The 27342-nt window shown below is 46.5% G+C and overlaps 1 protein-coding gene across 2 annotated transcripts in view; it reads left to right on the forward strand.

The window, feature by feature from the left end:
- Window positions 1-27342, forward strand: part of Fam171a1 (family with sequence similarity 171 member A1) — a 112261-nt gene that overhangs the window by 44888 nt on the left and 40031 nt on the right. For both annotated transcript variants that reach the window (XM_021215586.2, XM_029547366.1), the window contains exons 2-3: window positions 13982-14209; window positions 22384-22476. In XM_021215586.2, the coding sequence (XP_021071245.1) occupies window positions 13982-14209; window positions 22384-22476 (321 nt within the window). The remainder of the gene's footprint in view (window positions 1-13981; window positions 14210-22383; window positions 22477-27342) is intronic.

Consider the following 27342-nt stretch of genomic DNA (forward strand, 5'->3'; position numbering starts at 1 on the left):
GAGAGAGAGAGAGAGAGAGAGAGAAGCTTGCATGTGTGCATACTTCTGTGTGCGTGTGTGTGTGTGTGAGAGAGAGAGAGAGAGAGAGAGAGAGGTAAGCTTGCATGTGTGCATACTTGTGTGTGTGTGTGAGAGAGAGAGAGAGAGAGAGAAGCTTGCATGTGTGCATACTTGTGTGTGCGTGTGTGTGTGTATGTGAGAGAGAGGGGGGGTAAGCTTGCATGTGTGCATGCTTGTGTGTGTGTGAGAGAGAGAGAAGTGTGTGTGTGTGTGTGTGTGTGTGTGTGTGTAAGAAGGGGGGTAAGGATCAGTCAGGTTAACCATTTAGGATTGGTTAATTTGAATATTTTAAGTCTGTTCTAGAGTTTGGATGCTGCCCTCATTTTTCTGGTTTCTGGCCCTGGGATAAGGACAAAGCCATAGTAGCCTGGATTGTAAAATCACTGTAGGATGTGATTAGGGGTGTGGACTCTGGATTGGCCAGTTGCTTATGAAAATCATGCACAGGAATGAGTAATTTATGATCTCTAGGAGATAGTTATTCTGGAGAACAGTGACCTCCAGACCCCTGGACTGGTCAGCTAATCTCCAAAATGTCAAAGCATCAAAAAGGCAGAACACAAAGCCACATTCATGCACCTACTTACCCTTGTGGTACCATGTCGATTACAAGCTATCTGTGTAACCTTGATGGAGAACAAAGGGTTAAAGGTGATTGCACAGCTGAGACCCCTCTGTGACGATAAAACCCAGACGCTTCACACAGCTTCCTCACAAGTCCCAAGTTCTTCAGGCCCATGTTGCAGCGGGAAGGTACACTGTCTACCCCAGGAGCAGACCCTCAGCCAGGACACTGAATGACTGTCCCACTGTGACTTCTGCTCAAGGAGGTTGGCTTAGCAGCCAGGTTCCAAAACTTTGCTTTAATCTCTTTCACATGTGGACTTCCCTGCCTGCTTCCCTAGTGGTGATGCTTTTGGCTAGTGGCCTCTCTCAGGGACATAGCCGTTGGCCCTGAAGCTTCTCTAACTTCAGAGTTCCTGGTGTGGGCCAAACAAATAGTAAATATCTAATCCATGTCTGTGGTGGGCATTTTTTAAACAATGCCTTTATGAAGGAAAACTAAAACCAGCACCGAAGTGGAAACCTAAGGGTTCTTTGGTGAGTCAGTTGGATGGTGTTTTGCTGGGGCAAACACGTGAAACATTTAGCTGAAGTGGACACAGGTGAAAGACTAAGGCAGTCTCGTAAAGGATGAAGCAGACACCGGAGAGAGGATGCTCTGCTAAAGCAAACATGTGAAAGGACATGTGGTGAAAGATTCTTTGCTAATGGCAGGCATGTATTGGTCCGCCTTTACACTGCACAGTTGAGCCGCATTTGTCAGGACTCCATAGAGAGAAACGCACCAAGAAACTTCTGCTGCTGTGCTGCAGTTTCTTCCCGCTTCTACGGGCTCAGGCTGATTGGCAGAGAGATGTCAGCTGAGACAGATGCATGTGCGGAGGCAAGGCACGTGGAGGACATGTGATGTTTGGAGAGTGTAGAAATAGAGACAGACAGAGAGGCTGAGCTTGGCTTGCTGGTACAGCTAGCTGTGCAATGCTTGTGGGACTCACATCTTCGCTGATCTTTGCTTTGCTGAGAGAGGCACAGCTGAGAACTTCTGTGGTCCCTCCGGGTCCCTCCTGCTGACTCTAGGCTGAGGCCTGGCCGTCTCTGCTAAGTAGTGTCACTGCTGCTGCTTCCTGTTTGCTGTCTCGACTCTGCCGTCTGGACTGCCGGTGTATCTGTGAAGTGTTTGTGAGTGAATCGAGCTGCCACTGCTGACCTGTGAACTGAACTGTGGATTCCAGACAACGCAGATGGGAGTTGCTCCAAAGAACCTTTCTTTCCCACTACCTCTGATGGGTGGTGGGCTAGAAGGGAGGTTAAAGCATTTAAGAACCATCATTAAAACTAGGTTTTGAAAAAATTAAAGTTAACACAGCACCATCTCCAAGTCTAGCACAAGTTACAGCCGGGTTGCCTCTTGGAAAAAGAGCTGTTCACTGAGTCAGCTGTGAGGGGGTGTTGCAGCTCTCTTTGTTCAGGGTCTAAAAAACACTATTGACATTGCTGCCAGGATGTGAGTATTAAAGGTTAAACGGTGAAAGGTTAATCCACTTGGCACCAATCTATGAACTGTGTGGAAAATACTACACATTGATGTTTAATATCAGAAAATTAATCAGAAACAATACTTTTCTGTTTGTAATAGATTTCCACCCCCTCACCCTCACACACAGATTTTCAGTTGTGTTGTGAAAAGTTTTAAGTTTCTCAGAGAACTGCATTCTCTAAGATTTCATAAATTCTCTTGGATTTCATAAATATTGGTGTCAATCGGTCCATTATGAGACTTCATAACTTGTAGGCAAGAGCATAGTTTACTGTGCTGCCCTATTTAAAAAGAGTTGGCTTAAACAGATTTGAAAAGCAAAAGAAGTGTTTGACTAAACAAAAGAATATGTTTTTGAATGCCAAACGAATAGCAACTGGTCACCTACTTAGCATATCATTTGGATTCTGCTCTTGGGTGACCTAAATGTGGCCTCCACAGCTTACAGTTCAATGAGAACTAAAGAGGATCGGTGCCTTAAACATGAAATGTTCATCAAGACTCACGGAAGTCACGCCTCTGGTTCTACTTCTTCCTGGCATCTCATGGGAAAGGCTGGACCTCTGTGGAACATTCTAGAACAGCATGTTAAACCAGTGAAACGGAACTTCTGGCCGGTGGGAGGCAGAAGCATGAGCAGAGGCTGTGATGGAAGACCCAGCTTGGCCATTGCCAACCAGGATTATTAAGAATCCGAAAGCCTGTTACTGAAAGGACATTGCTCGGGACGTGGAGCCTTCACATCCCTGATTTCCTCTGGCTCTCATGCACCTCCTCAGGCCTCAACCTCCTCCCTGCCTTGCTACATAGTGGGTGGGATGCTTGCGTTCCTGAGTACCTGTCAGAGATTCTCTGGAGCCGAGGAGCCTAGCCTTCCTGGAAGCGAATACCCTCTCCTGGCGTGATTCCATAGCTGCTGGGAGAAGAGATGACAGACCATTTACTGATCATGGTAGAAACCATCATCAGCATCCCTGCCCCAGTGTCCTCAGGAGCCCTACCTTCTGAAGCAGCTCAGGGAAGCCAAGATGTGCACCGTGTGCACACAGTGAGGTGTTTTATATGTCAGGAACCCAAATCTTTCCTAGTGGGCAGTGAGCTGGCCTGCCCTTTGCTGTAGCAGAGGACATTAGATCTGCCTCGCTTGGTTGTTCACTGGACAAATATCCTTAAAAGATAACCTGGGACCCAGCATTATTACTCTGAGGTAGAGTACTTCCTGGTGTGTAAAAGACCCTGGGTTCCCCTCCCCCCCGCCCGGCCCTGCAAAAGCTGGAAGTTAAAGGTAACTTGGCCCAGGACATTCAGTGCCTTGTGCACGAGCTGTGCAGAAATGGATGAGGCACGCTGGTGTTGTCACTATTATGTGTGTGAGGAAGGTACAGAATTGGCACGGTACAGCCAACTCCTCAGTAGAACCTGTCTGGAGGTCTCTTGGGATCTTTTAGGTTCTTTCATGTGATAACTTAGCAGTCAAATACTGGGAGAGATCAGATGATTATAAAAATGCCTAATACGTGTCTCACTCTATGAGAAATACCTCACACTGGTACCTCTCAGTAGCCGAGAGATTAGGAGCAGAGACATCGCCTATTTCTTAAACAGGAGAAAATTCTACTTTGAAACCATACATTGTAAGTGGCAGAGCCCAAAGCTCTGTACTCAAGAAGCACACACTCTCCCAACTTCCGGAGATTTTCTGTGACTAAGAAGCTTGTGGTGGCGTTGGTGACAGTGTGGTAGCACTAGCGGTGGCGGTGCTGGTGGGTCATGGTGCTAATGGGGGTGGATACCAATAGGGGGAGTGGGAATGGTGGTGATAGTGATGGTGAAGGGTTAATAGTGGATGACAGCGAGAGCAGTAGTGGTTGTGGTGAAGGTGATGGGTTTTAGAGTTTCACAGGTAAAATTAGTGGAGTGCTTGCCAAGTAGGGACATCAGGAAGATCCTACTAGCAGACATGATAGGAATCTTGTTACCCATTAGTCTTCCAGCAAAACCTACAGTCTATTCAAGGCAGTTGACATTGCCATTTTATGAACCAAGCATGGTGGATTGCAGAGTCTATAAACACCAGTTGTGGTAGTGCACCCTGGTAGGATTTGCTGAAGGAGGCAGAGGCAGGAGGATCACGAGGTAGAGGCCAGCCTGGGCTACACAGAGGCTGTAAACGTTTCAAGACCTGATTGAGTTAGCAGCATCGAATGCCTTCCCATACTGCTTTGCCACAAAATGGACACTCCAAAAAGGTTCCTAAATAGACACCGACGTGGCCTGGAATATGTCGGCTCCGTCTGGATCCTGCTTCGCAATGAAACAGCTCAGTGTAGCTTGTTAAATATCTCCCTTTCTTTGAGAGAGAAGCACATATGTGTAACTTAATCGCCACATTGATTAAACTTGGGCTTCTGGGGGCGCCTTCGTCTGTCTCTTGTACTATTGCAAGTGCCAGGGAGTCTCACACACTTGAGCCGTTCACAGCCTTCCAGCAGCCTCTTCAGCTGGCCCTTTCTCTCCCATTTTCTTTAATTCTCAAAGTAATTAATGAGCCTGATTCCTTCCCGTTGCCTCCCATTTAGCACTTGCATGTGCTGAGCCTCTTCCCATGGGGAGAGATGATTTTCTAAAATCACCATTATCCTTCTCTTCCAATCTCAAGGCTTTGTGCAAAATAAATGCTATGCAGTTTTGCTCTTACTGTATCCTTAGACCCCCCCCCCAGAGAAACGATATAGGTGGAGCTGGAAATATGCACACACAATTTTTCCCCTACCCAGGTTGCCTTGGTAACCACTGCACTAGCATCTTCCAACAGATGTCTGAAGCTTGGCTGAGATGTGTCCGCTAGTTTTCCAGACATGTTTACCGTTGCTCATTAACCGAGGCATTCCCCAGCATCTTCCATATCTGCATGACAGGAGGCTGCGCCTTCGTGGGCATCTTTAAATACCATTGAAGCAGCCGTACCGGAAAGCGGTTTGCTGGTGCTATTCCCTTATAAGGACTGGAGAAGGGTCTGTTTGTCACCATATTGTGTCACTGTCCTTCTCTTGTTCAGTCATACGAGGACCGTGTGAAGCTCAGTGAACACATCTCATGTTTGCACTGCTGTGCTATTACCATTATATAGCGTACTGTGTCTGGCAGGAATGAGAATATTGGTAGACCTGTGACTATTCATCAGCCTCTATGGACAAGTTCTATGAAGCTTGGACAGACCATGACTTTTTTTCCCCTTTAACCATATTTACTACGTTTTATATTATTAGCTGTTTTAATTATTCTTTGGACAAGCCACATTATCTTTTTGCTGAGTAGGTCCTTAAGTGGTCTCTGATGCAGAAGGCTGGGGGCGGATCAGTCTAGTTTGCTGTATAACTGATGAGATTACTTATTTAGGTGAGATCATGGGAACATGATGTCTTTGATTTTTCCCATGAGCATGTGGTTATGTGTGTAAATTATGCAAGTCCGGCAGTAGCTTTCAAAAGACCCTGAGATGTTTAGCTCAGGAACACCTTGGCTAGCTGCAAGAATCCAGCTATCCTAAATTTGCTCTAATGGCAGAAGGCACGTGCCGAAGCAGCCCCAACAATCTTCATTTTTATCATGTAGCATAACAGAGTGTGGATGGCTGCTGTTTCCCTCAGCAGTGGATGGACGGACGTTACAGGAGCCTTAGCCAGAGGTATGGGAGGTTGCTGATATTTTCTGTTTCTATTATAGTGTGTTTCAAATGAAAGGTATCCTGACACTTGAAAAATACAAAGGTAGGTGTGTGTATGTGTGTATCTGTGTGATTCTGTGACTGTGTTTGTGTGTGAGAGAGGGAGAGAGACACAAAGACAGAGGCAGAGATTCTGTTAACTGATCTATTTTTATAAATGTTTGGTATTCTGCATCTCAACATTCTGACAAGTAGGTTAGAAATTCCTGTTCATTGGATAATCATCAGTTTGTGCTTCAAACATATTATGGATGTATGGTCGAAGAGGTAGAGTAATCCACTGGTTGATTGCCTGAGATCTTCTGGCCAAGCCAGAAGTGTATGCATAGGACACAGAGAGCTCAGGAGACTGAGGGAAGAGAGCACATGGTGTGCAGAGCCTGTCAAGACTGTGATGGGAGTAAGATGCTCTAAGAATGTGCCAGGAACACTCGCTGGCTCCCTGCACAGAGCTCTTCTCTTTGTTTCCCAAGCTGAAGCTGTTCTGTCGACCACCTTACCTTCTCTCCCTTAGCTGCTGTGCGCTAGTCAGCTGTCCAGGGTGGTAGACCATTAGAAGGCTCAGAATGGCGTTCCATGTTCCCAAGGGCCGTTGTTGCAAACTTATCTTCGCTGTGCTAGTCCAGTGAGTAGAATGGAAGCCAGATGCTGGTATAGAGACTGCAATACCCTAGTGAACACTAAGCAGTGCTTTTAAGAATAAACGGATCAGAGGTAGCAGTTCCTCATCAGACATGACCTCAGATCAACAGAGAGGTTTGAGGAGGCTCTTTGGACCGTCGACAGTGACAGGTGTTACCTGGAGAACAGCTAGAGAGGACTAGCTGGGGGTTTCTAGGGCCTTGCACTGAAGTGTGCCCACACCATCCATTCTCCGTGGAGGGCCAGTACAGGGCTCTGACCTCTGCACTCATCAAGGTAAGTATTCCTTTTAGAATCAGACACAGGGATTGCCAAGTGCCATAGTAAGGCTGGGAAGGGAATCCACGAACATACAAGTTATAGCAGACAATCGTTAAGCTATGTGAAATGTTACTATACTTCTTCAGCTTATATATGACACAATAATCTCTTTTTGAGGCAAGGAATTTTTTTTCTAGCCCAAGTTTGTCTTGATCTCACAGAGTTATTGTTACAGGTGTACACTAATTATATTAATTAATTAATACTCTAACACATAATCTAGTATAAAGTCTATAATAGGTCTTTAAAAATATGTGTGTAATTTTTAGTGGAGTTCATTCTCTAAGATTTGAAAACTTTAAATGATCTGTTTAAGAAATAAAAATAAATAATAGAAGGCGCACGTACCCCGTACGAAAGTAGATCAAATAAATTATGGGAATTCAAGTGACAAAGTACATCTTAATTTTATCAGATCATTAAGTCAAATAAGCCTTTTGTGTTTGTGGAAGAGATGAGACGGCCTGGCAGAAAGCTGTCCTACACTTAACAAGCCTTCTCCAGCCTGCTTTTCCTGGCTATCCAGTGATAGAGATTCAAACCACCCACTGCTGTGCTGAGACCCAAGTAACAGAAACACACATATCTTAGATAAGAGAAGAGCAAAGGTCTGGTAAAACTCTGACTTTAGACATTGTTTTAAGTGGTCAAGTGATCTTTGACTGTTTCGGTTAAGATCTGGGAAGCCCATGCCGAATCTACTAGATTGGGGTTAAATATAGCTAATCATAGTGCTGGGTGCTCAAGAGTGGTGACGTCCTGCTCAGCTGCTCTGCCTGCTGCTGGGCACTTCCCAGAGCTCCAGACAACATGACATCAGAGCGCAGGCCTGCAAGGGAGAAGTGGCTTTCTTTCTACAAGGCTCTTAGAACCAAGCCAGAGAGAGATATCAGGTGTCCTGCTAGGATGGACTACTATGGAAATTCAGCTCAAAAATATTTCAGGAAAGGAAAAGTTAAAACCCAACCCCAAAAGAAAGCCGGTTTGGAGAAATTCAGAAGGGAAGCCAACACTCTAACAGGCAGCCTGGCGCCAGCTCCACACAAGTCACTGCCTCTCTACCAAGTCAGGTCCCAGAACTCCCCAGAGGTTGTTAAGACTCGGTGATGAGAGTGCAGAAGGGTGAGGGGTTAAAAAGACAAGCCAACATTTCTCCCAGCTTTGGTTCAGTGAAATTCCTGAATGTTCTGGACGGTTCTGCACCCATAAATGGTTTTAAAGGAGTGATAGGAAATGCTTAATTTGATGTTTGGATGATATATTCTAAAATAAATATATTCCATCATTTGTGTAAAAATAGAACAGACATTATTAGAAGCTGAAGGGAGATGGGAAGAAAACATGCTTGTTTTCTGCTCTTTTTTGTATCTTCAGGCAATTTTAGCAAATCCCAATTTCAGGAATCCCTGCCTGCGTGGGGATTACATACCATAATTCAGTCCTCTTGTCCCTGCAATTATGTGGGCTTTTAACTTACTGCTTGGAGCCGCCTCCTCCCTTGCCAACAATTTGAAACAGCCTTGTTGCACTTAGTTCTAAATCTGTGACAGTGAGAAAGGAAATGTCTAAAAGATAATGCTGGACTTCTGAAAGATAATGTTTAGTTTCCTGCCCACAAGGCAGATGCTCCCTGTACTGCTTAAAATGGACTAGTCTGTGCCCACAGAGCCGAACTGTTCACGTCTGCCAAGAGCAGAGGCACTGTGAATGAAGGCGGGGAAAATTCCTCAACATCCACCATCTCCCACTTCCAGACTCTGCTACTGGCTGAGCAAAACCCGAGACTCAGTTAGAGGTGCTGGCTGACTAAATTCCTGACTAGAAATAATTCAGTGTATGAGTGTATGAGGCAGGAAGAGGCCTGAGCAACTACCTCTTGGGTTCCCCCAGTCTGAGTAAAGAGAGTAGAGATCATAAGGGAATGTGTGGGGTAGGAGGAAGGCCTGGGGTAGGGGGAAGGCCTGGGGTAGAGGGAAGGCCTGGGGTAGGGGGAAGGCCTGGGGTAGGAGGAAGGAAGGCCTGGGGTAGGAGGAAGGCCAAGGGATGTCGTTGAGAGAGATTCTCCTGGTCACTGATCAGTCAGTTGGTGCTGGGTGATCCAGCATCCGGGAGAGCAAACGGCACAGTACACCCTAGCAGTCTTCATGAGACTAGAAGAGAGACCCACATAAAACTTTTGTGCATCACAGAACGTCTGAGAAGGCAGGCTCAACACCAGAGCAGTTTCCTAGCCATATCGCAAGACTGTCCCTCCGCAGTTCCAAACTGGACAACTCTCCTGTAGTCTTTTGGCCAATGGAAGAACCTGCATCTGTCCTCCAGATCAAGTATAGTATGTCAACCCAGGCTATCCCCTCTCTGTCTGTATGAACTCAGCAGAGCCTGGGCTACCCCCTCTCTGTCTATATGAACCCAGCAGAGCCAGGGCTATCCCCTCTCTGTCTATATGAACCCAGCAGAGCCAAGGCTACCCCCTCTCTATCTATATGAACCCAGCAGAGCCAGGGCTATCCCTTCTCTGTCTATATGATTCCAGCAGAGCCAGGGCTTTCCCCTCTCTGTCTATATGAACCCAGCAGAGCCAAGGCTACCCCCTCTCTATCTATATGAACCCAGCAGAACCAGGGCTATCCCCTCTCTGTGTATATGAACCCAGCAGAACCAGGGCTTTCCCCTCTCTGTCTATATGAACCCAGCAGAGCCAAGGCTACCCCCTCTCTGTCTATATGAACCCAGCAGAGCCAGGGCTATACCCTCAGTCTGAGTGACCAGGGAGCCTGGGAAGGTACAAGCTTACACACGCCACTCACTTCATGCCTTCCCCTCCCAACCCTGCTTGTCACTTCTCCCAGGAAGCCATGTCCATCCCAACAGTGGTTCTGACCCAACCCCAGATGAAAGTCTCTTTCCCAGCACCCCCACCTCAACAAATGCTGTCCTGGCTTCCAGGGCCCCTCTGATTTCTGGGACTTCAGGGCCCAGGGCTGAAGGGCAGTTTTTGTTACTAGGCTGTGCCCCTTGCGGTCTGGGTGATGGATGGTGAGGCGTTGAAGTGGGCAGCATTGACAGGATGCACAGTGGAGGCTGTCTGGGAGATGTGTGTTTTGGGATCAAACCCAACAGAACCCAGCAATAGATACACACAATAAGGAACAAACAGAACGGTGTCCCAAGTTCAGGTTAGAAATCAGATGTCCCTGCTTCAAAGGCTACTCTGAGCTCTTACTGAACAGCAAAGAAAGAAGCAGGATACGGCTTCTTGAGAGCAATTCTATTTTTATTCATGTATTATTCATCTTTTAACAATTGCATACCTAAAGACAGCCTACCGTGATGATCTATTCCCCCCCTTCCCTCTTGCCCCTCCCCCGCTCTTGCTGACTGCTGCTTCCGCAGAAGACTCCTCCCACTCTGATGTCTTCTGTTTGCTTGCTTTATTTTAGTTCTAGTGCTGATAACCATGGCTGCTGCGTTTTCGTGGCTGTGACAGTTGTGCCATGGTCAGAAGACAATGTTTAATAATGCTCCTTACCAAGGGCCATGTGTAGGCTCTTTGTTTCAGAGTTAAAGAGGGAGTAGTGTTGGTTAACAGAGCCTCACACAGTCAAACGCCCCTTCCTGATGTCCACAGTAAGTAGGACGACTTTTGCTGACTGGATGGTCTAATGCAGCGTATTACTCTACAAAACCTGTAGCCCTGTCAGCATGTAGGGTAGTGCTTCTCGACCATTAAACAGTTCATCGTGTTGTGGTGACCCCAACCATGAAATTATTTCATTGCTGCTTCATAACTGTAATGTGCTACTGTTAGGAATCTTAACATGTCATGCTAAGTCAGTGCTAAGTGGTGTCTTCCAAAATGTATCACAGAACATAAATGAAGTGACCCGTATTAGAAGGCACGGACGTGGCAGGGTCTAAGAGGCTGACGAGAGCCTGTTTGCTCACAAACCACATCTCATCGTACAGTGCCGAGAGATCAGAGGCTTTACTCCCAGTTGTTAGTAAATGTCACATCACCATAAAGTTGCATAAATCGTCAAGGTCGCCTGGCGAAGCCCTTCCCACTCGCCCACTTCCAGAGGATTTTTTGCAGTGTGAATATTACTGAAAACTGAGTTGACTTGTGTTATAGTTTAGCATATTACTTGGGTTGCGAGGAAGACCAACTTAAGTAAGAAACTCTCTGTGTTATGCATGTGTGCTACATGGCCTGCAGAAAGATGAGACTGGAGAACTGACTGTGTATGGCATAGCCCATCCCTAATTTACACGCTGTGGACTTGATCCTTTTTATTATTATTACATTTATTTATTTAGAATAGGATGTGCATGCCCCAGCATGCATGTAAAAGTTTAAAACAAAACAGAACAACCAAAAACCACCTTCAAGAATTGTTTTGTGGGGCTGAAGACATGGTTCGGACGTTACTGGTGGTTGCTCTTTGAGAGGACCCAGATCCTATTCCCAGGGCTCAGGCGGTAGCTCGAACATTCTGTAATTCCAGTCCTAGCAGACCACTGCCCTCTTCTGGTCTCTGCAGACATTGCATGTATGTGGTACACAGACATACATGCAGGCAGGCACAACACCCATGCATATAAAATAAAAATAAAGGCTAATTTTAAAAAAGAAAAAAAATTTTAAATAAGGTTAGTTCTCTCCTTCTGCCATGTGGGTGGGTCTTAGAGACCAGACTGAGGTCAGGCATGGCAGCAAGCAGTTTTCCCACTGAGCCAGCTGACTGGCCTCATGACCTATTGTCTGACTCTAGGCTTTATCCTTCCACGGCATCCCATTCCAATTCCTCTTTCTAAAAGGTTTTAAGAAATCTACTTGGACCCAAGGAGCTGAAGGGGGCTGCGACCCTGTAGGTGGAACAACAATATGAACTAACCAGTACCCCCAGAGCTTGTGTCTCTAGCTGCATATGTAGCAGAAGATGGCCTAATCGGCCATCATTGGGAAGAGAGGCCCCTTGGTCTTGCAGACTTTATATGACCCAGCACAGGGGAAGGCCAGGGCCAAGAAGTGGGAGTGGGTGGGTAGGGGAGCAGGGGCGGGGGGAGGGTATGGGGAACTTTCGGGATAGCATTTGAAATGTAAATAAAGAAAATATCAAATAAAAAAATTAAAAAAAAAATAAATCTACTTGGTGGGCATCATTAGTAACTCTGGACTTTGGGGCCTGGGGGTAATGCTTGGGATGAAATCCAGGTGCTCTACATGCCAGCCAGGCAAGCATCCTGCCACTGAGATACAGCCCAAGGTCTGTATCTGAAATTATGTAGCTGTATTTTACGATTGTGTGCAAAGAAATCCGATAAGTGGGTACATGTGGGAAATGGGCAAGAAGATGGTTTTGCAAAAGTCGTATCAATACTATAAGACAAATAGTTGACTAGTTACCAATATAGAATGGAGGTTCTTCTATGTGATTGTCCAAGTTGAGTGCAGAAGTGGTATTTTATTCATTCATTCATTCATTCATTTAATCATTATTGGATGCTAGTGATTGAAACCAAGACCCAGTACATATGAGCCATGCATTCTACCCTAAGCGGCACCTCAACCCCAGATCTGTAGATACGAAAATTGTAACACTCTCAAAGCGGTATCTTACCCCTTTCTTTACTTGAGACATTAATTCATCTGTCTCCCCTCTCTGAGCTGGTTCCATTCCAGTGATTAAACACACACCAGGACAGTGGTTGGCATAATGGAGCAAGCCTTCTTAGGCTCTACAGTTTCTACCTGTGGGTTACACTGTGCACTCTTGGCCTCCCTAGTTTACAGAAGGGGGAGTGAGGCCTGGTGGAACGGAGATTCAGTACTCACGTGCTAATTGCAGTAGACCACCACTCTGTGGGGGGGGAGGGTGTCCCATCAAGCAGCCTCTGTGGGGTCAACCTGATCCCCGACCTTTACCCTCCCTCTCATGCTACTCCAAACCCTGACAGCTTCACTGGTGGCTAATCCACAGAGCCTGGCTCTGCACGTTCTGTGTCTGAGCCTCTCTGGTCACTTGTATGATTTCCTGGTTCCTACCTCACTCGACATTCCAAGTTACCATCTTTTCAGTACATATGAGCCATGCCTTCTACCCCTAAGCTGCACCTCAACTCCAGATCTGTAGATACGAAAATTGTAACACTCTCAAAGGGGTATCTTACCCCTTTCATTACTCGAGACCTTTATTCATCTGTCTCCCCTCTCTGAGCTGGTTCCATTCCAGTGATTAAACACACACCAGTTTGCCTGGTTTGACTTGTCAGCAAGCCTGGGAATCCTCGTGTCTCCGCCTCCCCAGCACTGAAATTATGAGCGAGCATTGCTATGCGTGCATTTCTAAGTTTGTTCTGGGATCTGACCTCATATCCTCCTGCTCACGTGGTAGGCGCTATACTGGTACCTGCCGAGCCATCTCCCCAGCCTTTAAGACATTTGTGGTGACCAAACAGCAGTCCCGGCATGCTTATGTCTGTTTTTGCTGGGACAATTGCAGAGCCCACCATGAGTCTCCCAGGCAACTGCATCCTTCTGTAGCAGCCTGAGGCCATGGGAGCTGTGTCCAGCAAAGCAGGAAGGATGAACAAGTATCTAACCTGTTTCCTAGTGTTGTGCTGCCTCTCAGTTCTGTCACGTGAGCAGTAAAATAAATAAAGGGCAAAGCAGCTTGTGGGGAAAAAATAGGAAGTTTTTTTTGTTTTTTTTTTTTAATTTTAGGGTTAAAAATAGTTTTAGTTTCCTAAGTTTTAATAATTAATAAGAAAATGACCAGGTGGGGGAGGCTTCTATCCATTGAGATGACTCAGTGGTTAAGATTACTGACTGCTCTTGTGGAGGTCCTGAGTTCAATTCCCAGCAACCACATGGTGGCTCACAACCATCTATAATGAGATCTGATGCCCTCTTCTGGTATGTCTGAAGAGAGTGACCGTGTACTCATATACATAAAATAAATAAAGAATTAAAAGAAGAAGCAGGGGAGGAAGAAGAAGAGGATGAGGAGGAAGAGGAAGAAAATGACAGGGTTGGAATTCCTTGTAAAAGAATGTAGTCCTAGATGTACTTAACATGTCCCATCTTTGGCCTACTGTCAAGGTTAATGTGCATTTTCTGTTTCCAGAGGTGACCTTGAAGGTGCACATTAGTGACGCCAGCACCCACCAGCCCATCGCAGATGCGCTCATTGAGATCTTCGCCAGCCAGGTGTCTGTTGCCTCTGGCACATCCGGCACAGATGGGGTTGCTTTCATCAAGTTCCCATACAAGCTTGGAAATCAGCTGATTGTCACCGCCACAAAACACGCCTATGTGCCAAACTCCGCCCCGTGGAAGCCCATCCGATTACCGGGTAAGTGGTTCGCCCTTCCCAAAGACGGACCTCCTGTGGGTCGGTGACCGATGATGAGATCAGACACTGAAGCAGTTTTCGAGGTAGGAGTCAGGCAGGGACATTTGTATGCCAATTCTGTGAGTCACCTTCTTGGGTGCTATTATGTGGAGGGATGGTGGGGCAAGTGTGTGAAGCTGGCTGGAGCCCCACCTTGTATACACACCGAGGTCACAGGTGCTCGGTTCTGCGCCCGTGTTCCCAGTGCTGTGCCGTGTGTGTGTGTGTGTGTGTGTGTGTGTGTGTGTGTGTGTACCCAGAGCTCTCCAGAAAGTAGAGTGCAGTGGCCCCGTGCCTGTGCCAGGAGCTCTCCTCAACTGCTGCAGCAGACGTCTGCTCAGCAGCATGAGGAAGGACATGTGTCTTTTAACATAAGATGCAAGAGAAAGTCTCTCGTGGTGGGAAGGCATGGCAGCGGGAGCGAGCGGTGGCTGGCCATCCATGGTCTGGAAGCAGAGAAAATGGAGCTTTCTGTTTCCTATGCAGCCTAAAACCCCAGGCCTGGAAATTCCCCTGCCCATGTTCAGGGTGGGTCTCCCCGCTGCTGTTAACCTAGTGTAGGTTATCCTTCACAGACTATCCAGACCTTTGTCTCTCTGGGGAATCCTAGATCCTGTCAAGTTGACAATAACACCATCACAAGCTAGAACCCATGGAAGGCCAGCAAAAAGATGGCAAGCCCTTTTCACTAGGCCTCCCCAGTGTGTCATTGGATGCAATGCGGCTGAGGTGTGCAGAGACTAGCTGCATCTGAATAGCAGCTGTACAAGGCAGGGTCATGTTGTAGTTTATACAGGCTTCAATCTCAGAACTGGTGAACACTGAGCGGGAAGCTCTAGTCACAACATCTTCAGCAACTGATTAAGATGCCTGCCTCTGTTCTATGTGGGCTTGTTTAAAGACACTGTTGGATAAACGCGGTTGACCTGCTAACACTGGGCTCAAGTGCTCAGCACCATAACCGTATCTGAGCGACATTTACCATCTATTCTCCCATATCGCACACTGTAGCCTCTCCTCACATACCGGGCCTTCAGCACTGTGCATGGGGGCCACTTACAACAGTGAGATCGCCAGCAGAAAGCACACATGGGAGAAGCCTGGCACAAAGAGATAAAGAGAAGGCCAAGGGAGAGCTGAGACAGACAGACAGCCTGCCGCCCCATCAGCCTCCACGCTGTGTACAGGCACAAACACACGGAGACTGTCGATGTGGGGGGCGAGAGGAACAATTTAGCAAGCGTGTCCATTTGTAAACACAGGACCTGTGCATGGTGAGAATCAGCCATCTAATGGCGTTCATTTTGACTCCATTAATAGGATTTGAAGAAAGGAAATTGTTTCCATAATGTCCTTTTCTTGAATGAGTCTGATAATGGGAACGAGACAGTTTAATTGGAAGCGTTTTAGATACACTATGAAAACCCCTGGAACCAAGAATGGCCTTCTTCTAGCTGCCCCACCCAAGAGGGCCCAGCGGGGTTGTCAGAGCCTGTGTTTCTAGCTTTGAAATGGAATTAATTGGCCTGAATCATTTCAAAAGACCTTCCCGAGCCTTTGGTTATTTGCTGACCTTTTCTGCATAATAAAGGCAGAGGCGCTCCTAACCGGCATGTAAAACAAGTGTGACCAGAATGTAGCTGGGTCTCTGCTGAAAAGCCGAGTAAACTGTTGTTTTAGGGTGTATTTTTAGAAGTTGGGTCTCACACTTCTGGTATTCCAAACAACTGAGGAAAAAAAAAAAAAAAGCAAAAGAGCTGGGAGTTCCGAAATAGATGAGAGACCGTGGACGAGATGTTATCTTCACTGCGTGTTCCGGGTTTTAGTTCGCATGAACCTTCTTGTGAGAGCTTTGGAGTGAATTCCTTTTCTCATCCTTAGCAATAACTCCTAGAAGATGTGTTAGGTTTTCTCTTCTTCCCTGGGAGGGGGTGTAGACTAAAGAGCAAAGAAGTCCAACAGAGATGCTCGAACTCCTCCACGTGAGTCATGCTGTTTACTAAGGATTATTCTCCATCTCCATCAATGGTAGATCTTCCCATTGCTCTGGCAAAGAAACGGTGGTCCAGGACTACTGCACTGCTCTCTGACCAGGTTAATTGGTCTTCTCAAAAACACCCACCACATTGCAAGTTCTGCGTCTTAAAATGCACGTGCCCTGCGATCCCTGCACCCTAGAGCCCATAGCACTTCTTCCTGCACAGAAGAGAAGCTCTGGGGGCCCTGGGGAGCTATTAGCAGTTAGTCATTGCTGGGGGAGGAAGTGTCATTCCCCACAGTGATGTAGCCATTGGTAAGTTGAGCATGCGCCTCTCAATAGCCCCTACCTGGGCAGGCTCTGTCAGGCAACCCTGGTTAGACTCAGTGGCTCATAAAACATAGCGAAATGTTTGACACATGGGTGGGAACTGGCTGGGAAGAAGAAGGTGGTCAGGAGCAGGGGGGGAATTGAAAGGACAATGGCCTGAAAATGACCAAAATACACTGCGTGCATGTGTGAGGTTACCACAGGATTTCTAAATTAAATACATGTGCCCAATTACATAATGTGCTACCTAAAATCCTTGAGTGGCCTCCAGGAGTTAAAAGTGACACTCAGAGCCTCCTCCGTTACTGACTTCTCCCTATCCTGTCCTGAGTTGGCCAGCCTGCGTAGTCATTCCCTGAAGGAGTCTGGCTGGCACTTTCACCCTCTCTTTACCCCCTTCATGTAAAAACTCGTGTTGTATCTTCAAAACCCCAAGTGGGATGATTTTACTCCAGAAGTCCCCCGATACCCGGAACAAAACGAGATGCTCCTAGCTCTCTGGGTTTGTTTGTTTGTTTGTTTGTTTGTTTGTTTGTTTTTTAAAAGGCGGTGGGGGCAAGTTACAACTCAATGACAGAGTGTTTGCTAGCATGTGAGAGGCCCTGGGTTCCACCCTTAGTGCTGGGGGGGATGGAGAGCCTGAATGTGTCCTTAATGTGAAGAGTCTTCAGTTAACACCTTCTCCAGAGTGGATAAAAACACCATGTACCGGAAACTGTGGGCCTCTCAGCCACCTCCCATCCCTGAAGCAATCTATAGATTTGGGTCCATAACCTGGTGCCCCTGCACCCTGCATCCCTTGCCTCGCGTGGCAGACCCATGACATAGACCGCATCACTTGCTTCCCTCTAAAAAGCAAGATTTGAGAAACAGTTTGTCAGGGCAACTTCTCTGTAGATGGAAAGGCCAAAATGTTCCATGCGGGACGAGTTTTCAAAGCACATCGCCATGGTCCCCTAGTGTCTTAGTCCCCATTCTGTTGCTGTGGAGCGACCCCATGAGCAAGGGAACTCATAAAACAAAACATGTCATTGGAGGTTTGCTTGCAGTTTCGGAGGGTTAGTTCATCATCATCATCACCATCATGGTGGGAACTGGAGCAGTAGCCAAGAGCACTGCGTCCTGATCTACAAGCAGGGGGTGGGGGAGTCAGGGGAGATGAGGGGGAGGCTGAGGGAGAGGGCGAAGGAGAGGGAAAAGCCTGGCATGGGCTTTGGAAACCATCTTCTCCAACAAGGTCACACCTACTCCAACAATGTCCCTCCTCCTAATCCTTCTAATCCTATCAGAGCGTTCCACTCCCTGGTAACTAAGTATTCAATTATTGTGAGCCAATGGGGCCATCTTACTGAGTTACAAGCCACACCTAGTTCTAGATAAAGACCACAGGTGGTCTCAGAGCTCACCAACCCCACACCAGGTCGCAGAGAGGTGCTTGGGGCCAGTCAAGATGCTTCCTGGTTCTGGCAAGCTCTGAGAGGGAGCATAGCATGGAGAGGCAGGGGCAAAGCTGGCATTTTGGTACAGCCTACACTTGTAGGCCAGCTGCTCCCTGTAAGTGGCACCATTCACAGAAGTCCTGGCCTTTCTTTCTATCTACCCAAGGGGCCTGCCTTGTGCCATTAGGTAGAAAAAGGTACAGCTAGTGCTTAATATAACCCGTGAAATGTCCATAGAGATCGTACCCAGGAAGGCAAGGGCTCTCAGCAGCCTTTGCCGTGACTGTTTCTTCTTTCATTCTGATCTTCACTCCTCTGACTTTGTCTGAACTTTTATGTCCCACTATGATTTACCTTTTTGGTTTTTCTTTTGTTTTGGGTTTGTTTTGGTTTTCTCTGTTTTGGTTTGGCAGCGCTGGGGATAGAACCCAAGGTCTCTGGCGTGCTAAGCAAGCGTTATATCATTGAGTTAAATCCAAACTGTATCGAAAATTTTCCTTTTGGGGGGTGTGGGGGGTTACTTACTGAGTGACGAAATATGGCTTTAAAGTAGCTGTGCCATCTAACTAGACCTTGGATTTTCAATCCTGCCTCAACCCCCCAAGTAGCAGATGATCTTCATGTACCATAAAACATACCATTGTATGACTCAGTCAGTAAAACATTTGCTGAGCAAGCGTGAGGACCTGACATCTGATCTCCATAACCAAGTACAACACAAGGCATGATGCTGTACACTGTAGTCCTCGTGCTGCAGAGGCGGAGACGGGAGAATCTCTCACCATGTTTTCCAGGTAGTCTTGTCAACCAGTGGACTCCAGGGTCAGAGAGAGACGTGTCTCAAAAAGTAAGATGGAAAGTAATAAAGGAAGACACAGATGCTGGCTTCTGACCTCCATGTGCTCATAAACACATATGCAACTACACACACATACACACGTACACATACTCCCCTACACCACACACCAAAACCCACCATTTCAAAAATGCAGGCTTCAAAATACCTGGCTAGTTCAGTTGGTAGAGCATGAAACTCTAAATGTGTATCCTTCATGGTTTTGTACCTCTATAATATCTCCATCATCTGTTTCCAGCATATTCCAGCACCCTCTATTAACTCTGTCCATTAGTTCTGACTCCCTATTTCCCATCCTTCCAGCTCCTAGCAACTTGTGAACTGCCTTCTGTCTCTGGCTTCACCTGATCTAAAGTGCGCATATAAATAGAGTCAGACAGTGAGTGGCTTCTGTGCCTGCCATTCTAAGCATGTTTTCAAGGCTATGATAATTAATTTGGTTATTAACTTGGTGGGATCTAGAATTATTTAGGAAAAGAGCCTCTGGCCACGCTGCCAGGGATTTTCTAGATTAAGTTAGTTAGAAAGTCCTGCCTCAACTCCAGCTGGCACCAGTCCGTGGGCTTGCGTCTTGATAACAGGGAGAACATCCTGTGCAGGGACACTCATAGCTCCGTACTCCCTAACTGTGGCCTACTGCTTCAAGTTCCCCCACCATGACATCTCCACCATAATGGACTGTACCCCTAAACTGTGAACCCAAATAAACTCTTCCCTCCCTATGCCACTTTGGTCACATATTGTCACTCAAGGAGGTAAGTGACTAATACAGTAGGCCCTCCTTCCTGTAGAACATGTCAGTTCTCCATGGCTCATCTGTATGTCCATAATATACTCATAATATACCCATAATGCCAAACTCGATCTATTTCTCATCAACAAACACTGATTTGGGTTAATTCCTCTTTTGCTGTTATGGACATACATGTGTGAGCATACATGAACAAGTTTTTGCATGAACATGTCTCTGTGCTTTTGAGCTAACATCGGGCAGAGAACTTGCTGGGCCACTGGTCATTCTGTATTGAATATCAAAGGAACTGTCAGATCATCTTCTGCAGCACTGAAGTGAATCCTTATGTTTGCCATGGCCCTGGCCACCTTCTGCTTGTTCTCTGGCTGCTCCCTGTGGGCTGTGTAATGAGTAATCCTGAAGGCACAGACCACAGACCACATTTACGTGTTCTACTCAGGACAAAGCCGGCAATGGTCTTGGGATATAGCTCCATCTAAGTGCATTGCCTGGGTGAAGGGGGTGAAGGAGAGGGCAGGCAGCGCCTGAGAGGGCCTGTGGAGAGCCTGCACTGCCAAATCACTGAGACAGTTAACATTTCATCTTTCTAGGTCTTGATATTTTCATAGACACTAGTGTTACTTCCTGATGTCATAGTGTATATCCATAATCCCAGCATGTGAGCTTCACTGGGAATTCCAGGTCAACCTCAGCTTCATAGTGAAGTGCTGACTCAAAAATCAATTAGCTGGCTAATTAATTAATTGAATGGCTGGGGAGAAAGCTCAGGCAGTAGAGAGCTTACTGAGATGGTAGTTGCTCACTAAGTGACCCAGACTGGCCATGATCTCACCTTATTACCACCCCATACCCATGTTAAAAAGCTGAGCGAGATAGGATGCTAGCAATCCCAGTTCCCAAGAGGCAGAGGCAGGGAGATCCCTGGAGCCCACTGGCCATCCAGCCCTACCTAACCAGTGAGGCCCAGGCCAAGAGAGAAACTGGGTCTCAAAAGAACAAGGTAGACAGCTCCTGAAAAACAGTACCTGAAGTTGACCTCTGTCCTATACACACACCACAGAAACACACCACACACATACACACACTCACACAAACACACATACACACACTCACACACACACATGCACACACCACACAAACACACCACACACATACACACCCACATACACACACCACACAAACACACCATACACACACACAAACACACCACACACTTACACACACTCACACAAACACAGCACACACATACACACACTCACACAAACACAGCACACACACATACACACACACGTACACACACCACCATATAGTACAAAGTGAATAGATGAGTTATTTTTAAGATGATGAAGAAATAACTTCTCATTACTTTTTTGGCTTGACTTGGTGCCTCTCTTACCTTGGTGATGAAGTCCAAGGTCCAGTGAGCTTCCATCCACGTAGCATGGTAGTTGACAGGAGGCACCGGAATGCAGATCCTAGCCCCGGCATCTATCATCTGAGGGATACCTAGACAATCGCTTCCTCATCTATAAGCCCATCTCATTACTGAAGAGTGAGCACCCACTTCTTAGAGTTGTTTCAATACTGGGATAAATCACCCAAGTCAGTGTCCCCGGAGTGACATCCACCCTGTCAGGGAGAGCCTGCAAATCAGTCTACAGTGGAATTATTTGTTTTGCTTTGTTTCCCTCAAATCTCATGTAAGAGAATGCCTGACAAAGGCAACTGCAGAAAGGAAGGACTCACTGCGACTCACATTTAAAAAGAAATTCTGTCTGCCATGGTGGAGAGTCTCAGCTGCAGCCGTGGGAGACCTCAAAGCACATTGTGTCCACAGTCAGAAAGCAAAGGACAGGCAGGAAATGCCCAAGGCCTGCCCCAGGGATACACTTCCTCCTAAAAATGCCACAACCTGTCAGAGCAGTGCCACCAGCTGGGGACATAGTGTTCAAGCCCATTCCACAGCCTATATTACATACATCTGCCAGGAAACTTGGGGACTTCAAGAATCTGTGTTAAAAGTCCAGATATTTAGGTTATAGTCTTAAAGTAATATAATTTGTGTTAAGTTATTACTCCGAGTTTGGGGAAACCATCTTGGAACATACTGCATACGTGAACCTAAACACATATTTTAGAGTCTTTCTTAATGCTTATACCTGACATTACATATGTATGTATGTGTGTATGTATATATACCCATATAGTGTACACATAATAACTTTTAACATACTCCAGTGCCATAGGGCCTTGTTACTTCACTAAAAATATCTTACAAGGGAAATGGAATCAAGGAGATAATTCAGTCATGCAAACAAGACCTGAATTTGTTCCCTGGCACTCATGTAAAACACCCAGGAATGGTGGTGCACATTTGTAATCCTTACCAGAGGATGTCAAGACAGGCAGATCCCTGGGGCTTAGAAGCCAACCACTCTAATCTGACCCGTCCTGGTAAGAGACCCTGTCTCCCCCCAAACAAGGTGGGCAGACCTGAAGAACAACCCTCAAAGTTGACCTCTGACCTCCGCACATTTGCACATGTCCCTCCCTCCCCCCAAAAAATCAATTTTTTTCAAGTTGATTATGGCAAGACAGTAGTTATTTCAAGGATTCCAGTACTGGCATTGTCAGGGTGTTTCACTAATCTTTTGGAAATATCAATATCGGTGATTGGTTTGAAATCAGAAAGTAGGAAGCTTGCAGTGTTCCCAAACAGAGTGGGCTTCCAGGTTGAAGTGTCACAGTTGCCTTACGTTGTCCATTTTGTCCCTGCAGTGTTTTCCTCGCTGAGCTTTGGCCTGCTTCCTGAACGCTCTGCTACGCTGATGGTCTATGAAGATGTCGTCCAAATAGTCTCAGGATTCCAAGGTGCGTCTCAGATTTAAAAAGAGAAGCAGTGCTGATTCTTCAGCCAAATGCTAACCCTTGGTGAGCAGCATTCTTCTTATTGGATGGTGGCAACAGTGAATTTATCCTCGGGTGGAATGCAACATTTGTTGCCCCTGTGAGAAGTCTGCATTTCTGCTTTAAGTTGGCTGTAGCATTGCTTCTTCCGATGTGTACATGGGGAGGGGGGAGGAGGAGCCTTCCTGCTTAGCTCCTGTCACCTCTCTTTCCTAAGAAGAGTCTGATTATCATTTGGGTCACTGTCCTGGTCCGCGTTGCTCAGTAGACACGGTCACTCACAACAGCTAGAGAGGGGGAGGGGACTTGCCTTGCTTGCCTTCTGTTTTTTGTGTTTCACAGTCATTGTAAACCCTCATCTCACCCCAACCAGGACTGGCTCTCAGGGTGAGCACGTGCCCTCTTCCATCAGTGTTGGGATTCAAGTAGAGAATAATCCTCACACAAGATATCTTTCTGCGCCCAGATCATTTCCTTCCATCACGGACTAGAGAACCCTCCTGGTTCCTAGCACTGCTGAGTGTTGATTTGTTGTGCTGCTAGCATTTGCCTTCATTATCCTAAGGTTCAGTATTGTGGGTTCATATAAAAAAAGGTGTGGGTTGGAAGTATGGCAGCTTAAGAGAGGACCAAGTGCAGTTCCCAGTATCCACACTGGGCAGCTCACAACTGCCTGGAACTTCTGTTCTGGGGGAATTCAACGTCACCCTCTTCTTGCCTCTCTAGGGTCCCTACACACACAGGTGTACACACCCACAAGACACATACACATAAATAAAAGATAAGTTCTTTATTATGCCTGACCATGTATAGATCTTTACTGACATTATTCCTTCATGGGACAATATAACAACTATTTACATAGCACTTCCAAAGTACTATATGATTTCAAGGCTATGTAGCTTATACCTGTGGTCTATACAAAAACCACTGTGCCATTTTCTAGGAGGGACTGGGGCATCCTGGAATTTTCGGTGGCTGCACGGGGTGCCCCGCATATATGTGGAGACCAGTGTACTTTATTCTTTAATGATGATAGCGTGCCTCGCCCATCATTCTGAATCACACCGGTCTATGTGGCATTAGAAAATGAAGCATGTTCGTTTATTTCATTAGTGGGGAGCTGCAAGGAGAGTTGAAGAGTTTAATTTAGAGCTACTGATTTTAGAGGATGGATTTGGAAATAAATGGAAGTGTCTGAGGCATTTATGACTTAAGTTTCAGAGAGAAACAGAGGTGCATATTTTATTGTCGCCTCACAGTAAAGCTATTGTGTCTTTTCTTTTTCACAAGAGATGTCAGTGCTGGGCTTGCATCTTCCCTGACACTCCATGGTCTGAGTCCATAGCCTCTGTACCTACAGCTCCTCTCCCATTAGCTTTGCCAAAGCTAGAGTCATTTGCAGCCTCCATATTGCCCAACCACCAAGACATCAATTACCACTGCATTCTCTTGGTATCGCCATGTCAACAGAGGTAGCAAGCTGCTCACCATTCTGAAACTGCCTCCCCTCACTTCCTTGATTCAACACCTTAATTTTCTGTCTTGACTCTTGGTCACTCTTTGAGGAAACTCTAGGAGCTTCTTTGGGACCCCAAGCCCCCACCCTTCCCTTTTCTAGGCTCTGGGTGTCAGTATTTTCTAGATATTGATTACTTCCAGTCCCCTGGTTCAAGGGGAAGGTGAGCTTCCAAGGTGAGGGCTCAGAAGCAACTGATTGTTACTTACACATGTCACCTTGGATATCTACTGAATTATAGGCATTGAGCTCTTGGGGCTGTGTAATTTACTAGAACTTCTGTCTCCATAGATGGCGTGAACACAAAGTGTAGTTGGTCAGGCTGAACCTTGCTAGGCTTCCTCTCCGTCCTTATTGTCACCATGGTTTCCCTGACCCTAAGCTTCTGGTGACTGCTACAGTCACCAAGTTGTCGCTTGTCACAAGCTGGGGTTGGAATAGATACCGAATCCTGTTGGTTTCCTGAAGAAGAAGGTTTCTTGTGTCCATATTCCCCCCACGCCTTGTGTAAATCTCCTCGTCACTGAATCCTGTGCATTTCACACTGGCCAGGGTTGGTGTGTAGGGTGCAGAAAGTGGACACACCAGATTCTGTCACGGTCTCGTAGGCACCTTGCCCTCCTCACTGTCTGTCAGCCTTGACACCCAGCTCTCCTGTCTGTGCGTCTCTGGGAAGGACCCTGAAGAACCCCAGAGTCCCTCTCATTGGCTGTCTGTGAGCACTCACCTTTGCCCTGTGCTGCATTCTGTGTGACCTTCAACCCCCCCTTCAGACCTCCTTCCCCAGCTGAGTCTCCTCACACTGCTCTTTCCTGCTGCCCATGTGTTACCTGTCTGTGCTCACAGGACCCGGGTGGATCTCTGCACATGCTTGCAGCCCACATGCTGCTCTGAAGTCACTGCACTAGGGGTGGGGTTGATACAGTGGAGAAGCTGCACTTCATGCCTTGAGTATTTCCTTTCCCCCGTGTCTGTCACACGCTGGACTGCTGATTTAGTCTTCCTGGGGCCAAGTGCCGGTCTTTTCTCTTCCTGGTTGCTTTCTGACTCCTCACGATGCTGTCTCACAGGCTGATGTGATACAGCCTCTGTCTGTGTGCTGAGAGCCCATCCGCATAGACTGTGTTAATAGTCCAATTCATTTTGTTTTGCTCCGTCCCATCTGGGGCATCCCGCCTCAAAGTCCACACTGTCTGTAACCTCTCCATTCCCAGCAAGGACAGGCTGCAATCTAACTTTCCAGGCCTTCCCATATCTCCTGAAGAGCACGCTGGGTGTAACTCAGTCCTGACCCACTTCCTACAGGGAGACCGAACCTCTTAAAGGGCCTCTCAACTCCCAAAACAGTGCCACAAAGCTACAGAACAGGGTGTGTGCGGCAGTTAACTGTCACATGTACCTTTCCTCATCAGCTAAGTTATTGTGTCATCACCTTGGCTTCCAGGCCCTGTGCCTGCTTCTTAACAGGGACCCAAGGAGCCAATGAATAATTAGGTAAACAAGTGAATCATCAAAATTCATCTGCTCCTTGTGCATCCCATGTAGACAGTTTCTTCATGATTGCTTTCTTTTCTTTAAGTGAATTAGGGCAGAGGGTGCAGTTAACACACACATGCACATGCTCACACACACATGTGTGTGAGCACATGAGAAGGAGGAATTGGAACACATTCAGATAGCTTTGTTATAATTGATTGCTCAGTATATGTCCACCCCTGCCTCCTGCATCTAATCAGAAGCCACCTAAGAACCATTTCTTCCTTTCCATAGTTTCATGCCCATACCAGCTTCCTAATATTATAGATACTTGATTAATTTTATAACTTACCTACTACCTGAGCTTAAAAGATTTAGTTATGCTGTTTCTTATCTCAACGAAGTTGAAGCAGGGCAGTGATAGCAATGCATCACTTTATTTTATTCAAAGCATTTTCCTTCCTGGAAGGAAGGCCGTGGGTAGTTGAGAAAATAGGAATCTGCCATCTTTGCTAAATCAGTTCCAAAATTAGTGTGATACCAGATTTATGGGTGATGCACACAGTGTTCTATCCTCCACTGGTCATGGCTTGTTGCTTATGCCATCTCTCCGTGGATATAAATTATATAGCACTATAAGCAGGTTGCCTATGCATGTTGCTCAGATGCCGTGACATGCCAGCCCATCCTGGGAGGGTCCCCAAGCTTGATGATGGTTCACCTAGAAACTTCATCCTACCAACTATGTGCAAGGTCACATGATGCTGCTCTAAAGGAAAAGCTTGGACAGAATAAAGGCCACAAGGAGAGATGGATACCAGGGACAAAACAGAAAGGAGGCCATTGTTCCCAGACACGTGCGTGAAATGTCAATCAAAGGTTTAACATAACTATATCCAAATAAAAAACGTTAATGAGAGCTTTTCTAAAAAATAAAAAATATTATCCACTTGTCTTCTCTGTAGATGCACTGGATGACATTATGTAAATTCTAACCCTATACACCAAAAAACCAGTTTTCATCAGGGTAGGCAGAGTAATGAGCATGTCTGCAAACATAAGCTCCACAATTAATCCATTCCTCTAATGAAATTGTCACAAGCAGTCACCAGCCCTTGCATTTTAAAAGCGAGGCAAGTTGTTGTGCCATGACTGTTTCTGTGGCTTTGTGAAGAAGGCTTACGACTGAGAGAAAAGGTGTGGGCTCACGGAGTGACTGGCCTTCAAGGGGAATTTCCCTGAGAACAGGCTGTTTTAGGTGTAAAATGCTGGCAGATTTCTTTCTGACTTGTCATCAAGACTGATGAAAGAATGAAATGAGAGAGCATTGGTAGGTTCTTCTCCTAGAGAGATTTGTGTGCATTGCTGAAGAACAGATCAGTTGGGAACTTCTGGAGGTAGGTTTAGGGAAGAAACCAGAAGGAAATCCAAAGGTGCTGAGAGATGAAGGGGCCTCGGACTTAGCTTCATGGATAGAGTACTTGCCACACAAGGTTGATGGCCTGAGTTCAGATCTCCAGAACTCACTCAAGAGACTGGCACAGGAATACACAGTCTGGGATACAGTACTCCCACTGGAGCAATACTCAGTCTGGGATACAGTACTCCCACTGGAGCAATACTCAGTCTGGGATACAGTACTCCCACTGGAGTAATACACAGTCTGGGATACAGTACTCCCAGTGGAGTAACACTCAGTCTGGGATACAGTACTCCCACTGGAGTAATACACAGTCTGAAATACAGTACTCCCAGTGGAGTAACACTCAATCTGGGATACAGTACTCCAACTGGAGTAATACTCAGTCTGGGATACAGTACTCCCACTGGAGTAA

The sequence above is a fragment of the Mus pahari genome, chromosome 16, assembly GCF_900095145.1.
Source record: "Mus pahari chromosome 16, PAHARI_EIJ_v1.1, whole genome shotgun sequence".
NCBI lineage: Eukaryota > Metazoa > Chordata > Mammalia > Rodentia > Muridae > Mus > Mus pahari.